The sequence below is a fragment of the Equus asinus genome, chromosome 3 (assembly GCF_041296235.1).
Source record: "Equus asinus isolate D_3611 breed Donkey chromosome 3, EquAss-T2T_v2, whole genome shotgun sequence".
NCBI classification, from domain to species: domain Eukaryota; kingdom Metazoa; phylum Chordata; class Mammalia; order Perissodactyla; family Equidae; genus Equus; species Equus asinus.
The window spans coordinates 253,744-267,147 of record NC_091792.1 but is presented as its reverse complement, the minus strand read 5'-3'; the positions used below and the strand labels follow the sequence as shown (position 1 = coordinate 267,147).

General features: G+C 43.3%; 1 protein-coding gene across 1 annotated transcript in view; it reads left to right on the top strand.

The window, feature by feature from the left end:
* The first annotated feature begins 1,850 nt into the window (after positions 1-1,850).
* Positions 1,851-13,404, top strand: part of TACR3 (tachykinin receptor 3) — a 63,238-nt gene continuing 51,684 nt past the window's right edge. The window contains exon 1 of the mRNA XM_014858404.3: positions 1,851-2,664. Within this exon, the coding sequence (XP_014713890.1) occupies positions 2,198-2,664 (467 nt within the window). The 5' untranslated portion in view covers positions 1,851-2,197. The remainder of the gene's footprint in view (positions 2,665-13,404) is intronic.

Here is a 13,404-nt window from a genome sequence, read left to right as displayed (position 1 = left end):
CTTGCTTTAAAGTCAAAAATACCGTGGACCACAGGATCTATGAGCACAGGGTCACATAAAGCTCCTATCTGTCGTTTCATTTCTACACCCCTCGTACCTGGCACAGCTGCTGGAAGGAAGCACACTCAACACACGAGAGGAACGACTGAGCCATGGATGAGCAGTGACATCTACCGGGACACAGGGAGTCTCTACGTAGGGCAGACCTAAAAGGAAAGCCATGCCTGGAGCCCTCTCCTCCTCTGAGAGCAAAGAACTCTTCAGACTCCTTTCACTGTGACTGCCTCCAACTCCATCATCGTCACTCATGTCACATCACCTCCACTGGTGCGTCAGTCCAACGAGATGGAGTCACAGACTGTGAGAGTAAAGCAGCAGTGCAAACTGATGCATTTCTGCACAACTGAGGCATTTTACAACTGCAAATATTTGATCAAAATATGCATAGTTACCAAACCACCACATAACCCCTCTCATATTCTTGATAAATGGTGTGTGTCACACAAAGCAATTTATTTCTTCCCTGATTTCATTAGGGAAGAAAGAGGCTTTCATTTGTAACTCAAGTGATTTCTACATGGTGAATTGGCAGAAAGAAGTAATTTGCCTTTCAAAAGAAGAGGGTTTAATTCAGAATTAGTGAGCAGGAAGGGTGGGATCCCTTCTAACTTCACTCATGATTTATCACATATTTTCACAGGCCTCTCTGGGAAGAAACAGAAACAATAACTTTTGATAGTTATCATTTTCAGCCTGCATTTATTTTGAAGCAGGGTTGTGTCAATATAGTTATTATTAGGTTGCCTCAAACTCATTGCTGTACACTACTTTTTTTTATCATGAAAACTATGAGAAGGAAAACGTTTTCCTGTCACCCTGAATCCATTTGTGCATACTCACTGTAGGGTTTTGGAAGAATATGTCCTGAACTGGAAAACTGAAAACACAGAACGTCCACAAATCACAAGCCACCTTCTCTCGAAGCAAATAAAACCTGCTGCTCTGAGCCATTTTACCTGGAACGCTTAGATGGAATGTACGCTGACAACAGGAGGGAAGCGGCTAACTTTTGCTGCGTTCTCCCTCCTGCCTGGTATTGTTGAAACTCTTCATCCCCAGAGCTACCCTGTAAATTAGATTTTTCAATCTTTGTTTTTAAATGAGGAAAGTGAGGTTCAATGAGTTCAGCATATTCGGGAGATTACTGAAATGGTTCCACCTCAAGCCCCCTCGCATCTGCACCGAGAGGGAGTCTGGCTCCGGGACCTGCTGCAAAGCGCCCGTGAGATCCAGCTCGCAGCGCCCCGGGCCACCTGCCCCTGCGGGGTCGTCGGCTCCCTCCTCCCGGGAAACGGAGGCTATTGTCGCGCATCCTCCTCAGTGTCCTCACGGTCCGGCCCTGAAAACCACGGTGCCAAATGTCCAATCGCACAACCAAGTGTACGTGTTTAGATTGCTTACAGGATACGTTTATCTCAGAGAAATGAAGAAACCAAGTCTCGCGGTCGTGTTTTAAGAAAATCTACACCTCGGAATTTCTGATCTACCTTCAGCGAGTGATGGCGTTCCTCCAGAGCAGAATCCTCCAGGGGAGACCGCAGCCTCTCTGCCTGGGGGATGACTTCTGGTGATGCAGATTGGAGGACGAGGGGAAACGGTGGGCGTTGGGAGAGGGAGCGAGAGGAAAGGCGATGTGAGAGGTGAGAACGCAACCCACAGGCAGAAAGCGCAGGGCAATTCCGAGTCCAGCCACACCGACGCCTCGCAGCGCGCAGCCGGCAGCCGCCGCACCCGCACGCGCTCTCGTCCGGGATCGCGCTCTGCTGACGCGTGCACGCTGAGGTGGGTCTAGAAAAGGACAGCCCACAGCAAACGTCCGAGAGCCGGGACCTCGGCAGAGCGCCTTGAAGTTGAGAGGAGAACAGCCTGGAAGGATGTGAGCTGCATCTGGGAGGGCGCAGCGCCCCGCCAGACGCGCAGGAACCGGGCGCGCAGGGACCGGGCGCGCCGGGCAGCGATCCGCGCCGCCCCGACCCCGACGCCCCCGACCCCTCCTCCGCCCTGCCCCCGGAGGCGCGGGCTCCTCGCCATCCCCTGCGGGCGGGAGCGTCCCTGAGACGGCGAGCGCTGCGCTGCGCGTCCGCTCCCGGGCCGAGGGCAGAGGGGACTCGGGTGACGCCGCCGCAGACCCGCCGCGATGGCCCTGGTCCCCGTGAACTGGACAGGGGCGGCGGACACCGAGTGGCTGCCGCTGCTGGGTCCGGCCGGCAACCTGTCTGCCACCCCGGCCGCGCGCGGGCTGCCGTCCCCCGCGCCCTCGCAGCCGCGGGCCAACCTCACCAACCAGTTCGTGCAGCCGCCCTGGCGCATCGCGCTCTGGTCCCTGGCCTACGGCGCCGTGGTGGCCGTGGCGGTCTCGGGGAACCTCGTCGTAATCTGGATCGTTCTGGCCCACAAGCGCATGAGGACCGTCACCAACTACTTCCTCGTGAACCTGGCTTTCTCCGACGCCTCCACGGCCGCCTTCAACACCCTGGTCAACTTCATCTACGCGCTGCACAGCGAGTGGTACTTCGGCGCCAACTACTGTCGCTTCCAGAACTTCTTTCCCATCACAGCCGTGTTCGCCAGCATCTACTCTATGACGGCCATCGCGGTGGACAGGTGAGGAGACGGGCAGGAAGGAGGGCGAGGGAGAGGAGAGCCAGGCAGGAGGTAGGGTTGAAAAGGGCCTGTGACGAGATGGGAACTAGGAAAGAGCTCCTGGAGAAGGAGGTCAGCAACCCACTGGTAGTTCCCCTGCGGCTGAACCAGTTTCTGCCTCTATGGGCCGCCACTCCCACCTGCCCGCTGGTCCCCATTGACAGCACCTAGAGGGACTGAAGGAGGAGAGTGAAGGAGATGGGGAAAGTCTGTCATGGTAAATAGGACGAAGGCAGCTAGAAACACTTGGTACCAGCAGACTTCCTCAAATGCCTTCAGACAATTGCTGCAAAGCTTTTGTTCTCTGTAAAATGGACCTTCCTTCTCCCTGTCAGTCACTGCTCTGTCAGAGAAAGGGACCATGGGCCACCTTCCCTCTTCCCTCTGGTCTGCTGGTCCTCGCGGCACCCCACACCCCCTTTCCTTTCCCCAAGGTCAGCGCTGGTCTGGCCTCCCAGTCATGGAGCATCCATCAGAGGCGACAGCTCCTTTCAGGACATTGCTGTCGCCTGGTGGTTTCCCCAGTGTCTGGAGGTGGACCTCACATCCAGTAATCTGGGGCGGCTGTGAGCTGAGCCAGCCCTGTGCCTGGAAGATCTCACTCAAACCTTTCAGACGGTGGGCAACAAGAAGCCCAAGAAATAAATGTTTAAAAAACGAGACACACTACTTTATAGCTGTTTAAAGTATATTTTTTAAAATGTTCCCTCATCTACAGTGGGGATTCTGAGATGCTTAGGCAATTAAAAAAGCTGGATAGACCTCCAACACCTGTAGTTTTTAAAATTCTTTGTGCATTTTGTTTCTTATATTGAACATTGTGAAATATGCATACTTGTATTAAGACGATGCTAAACCCTTACCTGCTATTGAAAGCTAGTTACACTTTAATTCAATATTATGTTAAAAATCAACAAAGCCAGTCGATTCCAGTCTTCCCTTTGCAATTGGCAGCTGCCTGAGGGACCATGGGGGTGATGTCACTTTAACCTCAAGTCTTGATGTTCTCATGTCTGGATAGAGGAGAGCACTTTTTTCTACATTAACAAACCTGTTTCAAAAGAAAATGAGGCATAATATTAATTCTTACTACACTAAGCTGACATTATGAGGAAAAAAAAAGAAACAAGTTCTTTCCATAAGTCCATCCTCTGTGTATGCTATTTTGAAAGAGTAAAAACAGAGGTATTGATAACATAAATCTTTAAAAATTATTTTCACATGCCAGGCTCGGAGGGTTACATTGAAGAAGTAGTGATTAGTTGCCACTAACTAGGATAAATAGGCTTCTTTTTCTTTTTATTTCTTGTAAGCATGTGATTTTGTGATTGGGAGGAGAGACATTAGTGTATCATGTTATAAAATTCTCACAATCTTGAAATGTTAATGATGCATTATGAAAATTTAGTGTGTGTGAAATTGATATTTCAAGTCTGAGGAAAAAAGGTTATTCTTCTTATTACTTTCTTCTGACGTTTATACAAAATGTGAAATGGTCCTGGAGTTGTTTTAATTGATAATGCAATACTATTTCATTACACTCACTGGTTTGAAATTAATGAATACTTTACTACTTATTATTTACTAGAAAACATTGTTCAGTCACCAAAACTATGCAAAATTTTTGGAGCATACAATTTGCAACTAAACCTGAAGCATGCTCAGTGCAGATACTGAATATCTTTTTTAAAACTGTTATTTAAAGGAATAATCTTATCAAATAATATAAAAGACAGTTGATAAAAAGAACCACAGAAATAGAGAAAAACCTGTTTAGGACAATTTCTAGAATGAAAGACTACACAAATATAACAGCTAATGGAACTTTCAGTAGTTTACCAGCCCACACAATCTTTCTGAATCGGTGTCTTATCAACATGAACTGGAAAAACAAGTCCTGTGGCATCCTCACTGCTTTATAGAGTCAAGGCTGCGGGCGACCCTCTGAGGAGGTCCAGGCAGTCAGGTGGTTCTCGTTATGATTGCAAGGACTCCCTGCCTCTCATGGAACATAGCTGACAGTATCTGCTCACAGAAATCATATTCTCCTATATAATGAATGCTTCACTGAAATAACCATAAAGGTTATAATCCCTGCTTAGTTCTTATTGATGAAGAATGCATCATTTAGACTGCAACGTGAGCACTTGGCTTATTGAATTTTGAGTGTTTTCTATCCTCATTCAATATAAATGGAATTGTATCCTCCCAGCCTAAATGGAAAGCATACTGCACTCTTTCTGCCTTTCCCTAAAATAAAAAATCTTCTGAGCTTGAAAGCTACCTCAGCTTTGACTCGGGTGCACTCGGCTTTCCTTCAGCTGCAGCGGAATGCTTGCAGCCCCTGGAACCTTAGAGATTTTAGCCTTGAAAGGACTGCAGATGCCCCCTTAGTGAGCAGCTCTGTTTCACAAGTGGAGGACCACAAGCCAGGGGTCTCACAGTTTGTTGAGCAAAAGGCACTGAGTTTTCCTTGAAGTGTTTGGCACTCATTCTGCACTGGAAAGGTTGCTTGCTTTCTGCTTCCATGTTTTAAAAATATACTATCAGTCACTCTACTAAAGATTTGAATGTGAAGTCACAGGTTCTGGTCTCATCTTGGGACATGTTACCTTCTGCTTTCTTAGAAATTCCTGCAAAACTGTGTTTCTATTGGCCAATAAGCGATCTTTCAATTCCACGCAGTTGCTTCTTGCCTGGAAGACTACTTCATCGTCCCTACAGACACTCACGCGTGCGCACACACACACACAGTGGAATTATTTGCCAATGAAGAGCTGCTCTCTCCACCATCCTTCCCAGATTTGCCATTTTGAAATGCAACATTTAAACACAACATTTATATAAAAGTTGCTAAGCTTTCCCAACTTGATGCAGTCCGGAATTCAAGGCACTGTTGTTGCTCCTAAGGAGCTGTGATGACTCAGGGTTCAATTAGGCAAAATTACACCTTCGAGGAGATTAGAACCAGCATCTGTTTATGCTGTGTGTCGTCCATGTGTCATAGTACATCTTACATATGTGTTGCTTATATTTAGTGTGGATGTAGACAGAAGATTATCAATCCAACAGTTAATGTAATACACAGATTGTCATTTCTGTTCGTTTGTGGCGTATGCCACTTGATATGCGGGGATATTAGAAAACAGAAAATATTTTCTTCCATTTTCTAAGCACCTTTTTGAGATTAAGTTAGAAACTCTAGGAAGGTTTATTAACGTATAGCAAAGTAAGATTTCAGGGCACATGGTCCAGTATTTATCAGAATACTTAATTAAAGAATTTTTAAAATGACATTCACTGTTTCTTACTTGGAAACCTTAAGGAGATAATTTAATATGATTTATTTATTTATTTATAAAGATAGGAGAAATACTTTACATTCTTCAAACCTAGGGACACACATGACATGAGTAATTATCAAAAGAAATATTTAATCTAACTGAAGTAAGATATTTTTTAGCCAAATACATAGATAAAAATTTGTCTTCTATGCTATTCTTTGTTTTTAATTTCTTTAGGAATGTTCTTTAGCATAAAGCTAATTGTTATGTAAAGTATTTGCAGAATCTCTATTTCTTTTGAAATTTATTATGGACAAATAAAAATATGCAGTCATAAGAAATTATAAGACCTCAATCTGGTAACAAATTACCTGAATGTATCGTGGTAAGTTTTACATCATTGCTATAAATATTATGGATGTAAAAACTTGGCACATTTTTAAAGACTCCTTGCTCAGTCTGTGATCCTAGTACCCTGGCCACCCCTCTTTCCTTCCACTGCAGGGAGAGCCGCTGTCCGAGCACGTAACACTGCTTCTTAGAGTTGCAGTAAGACCCCACTCACTGTTCAGCCCAGAAGATGAACTGGGCGTGTTTAGGTTAAAATCAATTGCTTTATCTTTGCATTCTTTGCAAAATAGTAACTGAAACTAAGTTTTGGAAAAGATTACATTTAGGAAATTTAGTGTGAATCTTTGGTTCTTTCTACAATTTGTAGTTGTTTTTCAAGGATTTAAACGTACCCTATTTGCATCCACTAAAATTACTGCTGTATTGAGCTGTGAAAGTTCTGTTAAATCTATGTTGCAAATTCTTATAAAATTTGTCGTGAGCACACTGTGAAGGTGATAAATATGTATTAATTGAATGGATGAAGTATGAGATCATCACAGAGGCAGATCCAATCAGAATGGCTCTCATAAACCAGCAGAACTCCAGTTGATTCAGCGTTATATTAACCACGATGGGAAAGAATATGGCAAAGGAGAGTTTGCAGCATATTTAACTGACATAGTGTAAAAAAACCCAAATTTAATCTATAATCTATTCTTATACATTAATAAAAAGTTATAACCTGAATATAAAAGAACAAATGGCATAAACTGAGAGTTCACAAAGAAGAAATAAAAACCTCCAGCAGACAGGAAGTTTTGTTTGCTCACATTCTGTGTCTCCATTTCCTCACCTGCCCTTTGCTCCTGAGGCCGTTTAAGTCTGCGTTCCTTTCCCAACACTCGGTCTCAGTCGTCTTGTGCAGTCGTGGGCGTTTCAGTCCTGATGTCCTTGACCTTCCAGTGGTATTCCCCACAGTGTGTATTCCGCACAGTGTGTATTCCCCACAGTGTGTATTCCGCACAGTGTGTATTCCACACAGTGTGTATTCCCCACAGTGTGTATTCCGCACAGTGTGTATTCCCCACAGTGTGTATTCCGCACAGGGGTGCAGCTTCCCTGACCTCCTCCTCTTTCCTCCTCACCTGTCTGCCACGGCTGTGTCCCTGACCCTCTGCTTTCACTTCGGGGTTCAGTGCATCAGCTCCTCGGTGCTACGTCTCGGACCTGATTTTGTTCTCACTCTATTCTCTCCCCAAGTAAGCTCATCCAAAGGAAGAAATCTTCATTTTTCACTTTTGAATAAAGAGCTCCCAATTTCTCTATTATCTGATTGGTTTTCTTCTGGGTTATAAAGACTCATGACAATCTACACAATAAAGTAGACAAATGTAAATTTACGAAGGAAAAATTAAGACTAGAGAAAATATATATAGAGAGAAAATGAGAACGAGACCAGGGTTAAGCTGTAGCGTAAGCATTATAAGCATTCAGGTCAAAGAGCCCTAATCATTTGTGAAGCTGTCTTCGAATATGTCTCTGAGAGTCTTGATAAACACACAGACAAGGGAATACAATTAGAAATAGGTTGACACTTTTCATAAAGACAACACGTACACATTCCTTAAGGGCTGAAGAATTTCTGGTGTTTGAGTTCCAGGAGACCGTTTGTGTGGGTGGTGAAGGGGGCAGCGTCCTCACCCACACTGCACAGGCAGGTTCCCTCAGCTGTTTGCTTAGTTCCCCACCCCCGAGGGGCAGAGATAGGGGCCAGAGCAGAAAGCGGTCCTCAGGGCCCTGTATCTCCGTCTGAGCACAGTTTCCAGATGCTTGGCCTTGATGCATTGAAACACACAGGAAAGAATAAAGTGTGTTTCCTCCAGAAGTGTTTTCTCACCTGAACTCTGGATACAGCTTGAGGAGCAGATAACTCAAAGTCCTAATATATGGCAAGAGCTCTCCAACTCCTTCTCATTCCAACCCCAAGCTCTGGTCCTGACCCACCGGCTACACCAGTCTTTTATTTAAATGTACTTTTTCTCTCATTCATTGTAAAGGTCACATGGTCTCCCCGCATCCAGTCTTAACCCATCCTGGTACCGTCACACTGCAACAAAGAATGATCTTTTCAGAACATGCATAGACACATGTGTCTGCCCCCTCCTTGGAATGCTACGATGTTTTCCCGTTGATCTTACGAGAAGAATCTTCCTAATGCCTGCTATGGCCTGATCCCTTGACCTGTCCACCTCCATCTCATACCATAACCCAACCGGCCTAATCTCTGTTCCAGCCACTCTGATCCTCTTTCAAGTACCTGAATGTACGATGCTATCTTTCTGCCACAGAGCCTTTGAACACGCAGTTTTCCTTCTGTCTCAAATTCCTTTCTGCCGATTCCTCATTAGTTAAATGTATTCCTCATTTAGATAACAGCTCAAACGTCACTTTCACAGGGAAATCTTCCGTGATCCAATTTAAGTTAGATGTCCCCTTATGGATTCTCCTAGCACATGTTCATCGTAGCATTTTTCACATATTAAGTTTCACATTTGTGTTTAAGAATATTTCATCAACAGTTTCCTCAAATAGACGTGTAACCACCGTGAGACGGGTTCAATTCTGCTCCTGGTCCTCTGTGTCTCCTCCTGACGATCATACTGTCTTGCATACAGTAAACATATAATCCAGATTGCTAAATAAGTAAATCATAAGAGTTATCAAATAAATGAAAATTAAAGTGATGAGATATAACTGTTTTTCTACTAAAATTGGCAGAAATTGGTACGTGTGTAGTGGATGGGGCATTTTTACACATACATTTAGATTGAGCCATATGAAATTGCCATTTTTATAGTTTAAAATGTCAATTAATATTTCACAGGGTTTAGCCTAACAGTTGGATGTATATTATCAAAAATCCTGCAGGAGTGCAATTTGCCAATGTGTTCGGGGATATGTTTCAAGCCAAAATTCAAAGAACTGAATACAACTAAAAATCCCAACAAGAGGAAATGATCAAATAAACGATGGGGCACCTAAAAATGAAATTCTGTGTAGAAATTAAAGTCACGTTTGAATATAGCATCATTTCTCCCAGGTCTCCAGGCGCTTGTGTGTAAATGCAGTGACAGTAACCTGAATATCCAGTTCTCTTAATTCCTGACATTTGCTTATAAACCATTTCTGGCTGGTCTTCAGACTGTTTCAGAGTGTTCCTAGGAGGTCTGATGAGAGTTCATCAGTAGTCCTCCTCAGCACTTCCATTCTCCCCCCAGCCCTGGCCAGAAAAAAGAAAAGAGAAAAGGCAATAGTTGTTTGGGGCACATTGCATTCAAATCCACCAAACTCATAAGTGACACACATTGCCTTCTGCCTGAACATTTTGTGGTATCCATTCATGCTCCAAGTAGAATTTGGAGGAACGGTCTTGTCCCTAATCTTTGCTCCATTAACAGTTTCTTCATGACTAGCTTCCCTTCATCTTCTCTTTGCAGCTCCCTCTCCCTGGGGCTCTGCTCTGAACTGTACATCCAGGACGAGGAATTTTTTTAAAATATTAATTAACTAGGGGCTGGCCCCGTGGCCCAGTGGTTAAGTTTGCGCGCTCCGCTGCAGGTGACCCAGTGTTTCATTGGTTCGAATCCTGGGCGCGGATATGGCACTGCTCATCAAACCACGCTGAGGCGGCGTCCCACATGCCACAACTAGAAGGACCCAGAACGAAGAATATACAACTATGTACCGGGGGGCCTTTGGGAGAAAAAGGAAAAAAATAAAATCTTTAAAAAATATATATATTAATTAACTAAATAAATACTTTTGAAAGAACCAATAATGACTGTGAGATATATACCAAACAGTTTGGACTCCAGAAAAGAACAACTTGATTAAACTTTGTGTAGATATTTTTGTGATAGGCGTTTTATGGTGACATTTTTAACACACTTTCTAGGTTGGTGAGAAGTCCTGGAGACGACTCTGGCAAGAGAGTCCTGTTAACGTTATAATGGATTTGTTTTGTGGGCTGTGAAGTTTTTTCCCAGGAGTCGTGTAAGGACGTCTCACCTGCGTGGAGTAATTTGGAAACCTGCCTGAAGGCGCAGGGATCGGCTAGTCCAGTGTTTCTACTTCGCAGTTTGGTTTGTGGCATAGGTTTTCAAATATTCATTTAAAGTCCCCTATTGGAGCCCGTAATATCATCTGTGAGATTTTTTTCCCTTCACGTGTGCCCAATATCAAGGTTATTTAAAATTCTCTTCTGAGTGCACCTGTAAGTCTGTGTCTGTGAAACATCATAAAGCAACGTGAGCTCCGTTGTGTTCTGGAGCCAGTTTATATGGACTGGGGGGCCACTCACACATTCCTTCCTAACTCTCCATTCAGCCGTGTTCCTTTGGTAGCTTAAAATTATGATAGGAGTATTTATACCATGGAAATCTGCAAACACTAGAAATCAGGAGTTTGGCTTTCTTTCTGTTTTTTCCTCATAGTGCTTGTGGTTGAACATTTGCCAGCACACAAATTACTCTATTTGTCACTCACTCAGCAGATATTTCTTGAGCACCTTTTGAGTACTAAACACTGTATAGAGATGGGGCACCCTGGGATAAACAAGACAGGTGTGGCCCACAGCCTAGAGGAGCCGTAATTAATGTCTCCACTTGAACCCCTCAGCTGGATTCCAGAGTCCCAAGTCCAACAGCCTGCTTGACTTTGCCATTTGGATGCCTCATAGGCATTTGGACTTTACGGGACCCACACTGAGCTTGACCCTCTTCCAAAACGCACCCTCCTGCAGTCTCCTGAGGCCAAAATCTGAGCATCAGGTGAGAACTCTGGGAGGTATTCCTGACTTGTCTGTGCTTCCATGCTCCATATCCAATTGTCAGCAAGCTGAGTCACCTCTGCTGCACAATATACGTGGGACAGGTCAGTGCTCGGGATGTCTTCTCTCCCTCAGTCCCCGTCAGTCTCCTTCTCACCCTGCTGCTCCTGCTCCTGCTCCGTTCTTCAGTTTGCTCTCCGTGCCACAGCTACAGTGGTCCTGTCAAGAATGCGTCAGGTCATATACCCCCTAAATTCTCCAGTGGCTCCCAGTTCTCTCAGGGTGGAGGTCAGGTCCTCGCAATGGTCTCTGAGAACTTAGAGTCGCTGGTCCTTGTTACTGTCCTACGTTATCTCCTACTACTTGCCACTCGCCCTTTGCTCCTCCATCACCGGTCCCCCCAGTTCCATCAACACTCACGCTTGATGTACGTTGCGCACACTGCCACAGGCGTGCTTCCACCTCAGGACCTTACACTGTGTGTGGAGCACGCTTCCTCCAGATAGCCACGCTGCTCATTCCCTCACTGCTTCTGGACCCTGACTACCCCATTTTAAATTGTGTTGTTTTTTCTTTATCACATATATCGCTTTCCAAAATACTATATAGTTAGCGCATCTGCAGTGTTTATTGTTTTTTGTCTGTCTGCCCTACTGGGTTGTAAGTTCCCCGAGGACAGGGCCAGACCTGTGTCTCAATTGAATGAATGAATAGGAGATAGAGTTCATGGAACTGTGAGAACACAGAGCAGGGGAGCACACTTGCAGTGTCAGAGCAGAAGACACAGAAGTTGTAGAAGCATTCTTAACATTTATTTTACAAAAGAAGAAAATAAATTTGGAATTTATCTGCTTATTTGGAAGAAAAATAGAGTCACACTTTACACTATGCACTAATATAAAATATCAGATAGATTAAATAGTTAAAATATAACAATAAAACCATTTAAAAACCAGAAGATACTATCATTGAACAGTCTTGGCTACTAAGCATGAGGGCAACGCTAGGAGGCAGAGAAAAATATTAGTCACTCTGACTGTGTAAAGCTCTACAAAAACATTTCACAGTTCAACCACAAAATCAAAGGCACTAAAGCATAATTAAATGGCAAGGAAATTGTTTTAATTATTTACAATATAAAGGACAGACACAGGGCTAATAACTTTAACTTATAATGAACTTCCACAAATCAATAAGAAAATATTAATGTAAATATGCAAAAGATGACAATTTTTGGAAAAGTAAAACTCTTACATACATACCTGGAAAATATATATCTTCACAATAATTAAAGAAATACACATTCACCTAAAAATAAGCTATCATATGTTATGTTAATACTGTGCTAATGGAAGTCAGAGAAGTGGGCATTCTAATTTTCTCCTGGTGGAAACTGAAATCAGAGCAACCTTTTGAGGAACAGTCTGGCAGTGTGCATCCTGAAATCGCTCGTTCCTTTGGACACAACAATTCCACCTCTAGGTATCTATCCACAGAAAATAAAGTTGCAAAGAATGATTTTACTGTTTGCAATTTTTTCGCATTATAAATAGTTTGGAAATAGACTTTCTTGTGCATGTTTTAGAATATTATTTAGTGATTAAAAATAAGTTTTGAGAATATTTATATTCAAAAGAATGTGTGGGAAAATAAGATTAATTAAAAAGAATGTAGATAATTATAAACAGATGCAAAATATAATGATATGAGATGTACATAAACATGCATATGCGTAAATAAAATAGTAAAAGAAAATGAACAATAAACCACAATATTTAGCAATGTTGTCCCTTAGTTGCAGCATTGTGGTGAATTCGTATTTTCTTAGTATACCTTACTATATTTCAAAAATATGTATTTCATAATCAGGGGAGAAACGTAACTTTCTATAAAGCGGGACAAGATTATTCTTCTACAGTTTCATTTGGTAGAAAGACCTGAATGTTTCTATGCTTTTCCATTAGTCTGTTACTCTGTTGCTGATTGACTCATAGAAGCCTGGACAGTGGTTCTGCAGGTGCTGGAACCTGTTCCTTAGAACTCACCTGAGGGTCATTCCAAGTACCTGCTCCCGTGAGTCTCTGGAGTCATATAATATAGTATTTTCCATTTCTTTGTGTTGTATTTTCCATTCATCTGCTATTTGGATATGGTTCCACTATTTGATTGGTTAATTTTGGGGGGAAACAATCTAAAAGGTTCAGTAAAAAACTCCCGCAAGCAACACATATATAGCATTTTAGACTAAGTGGAGAG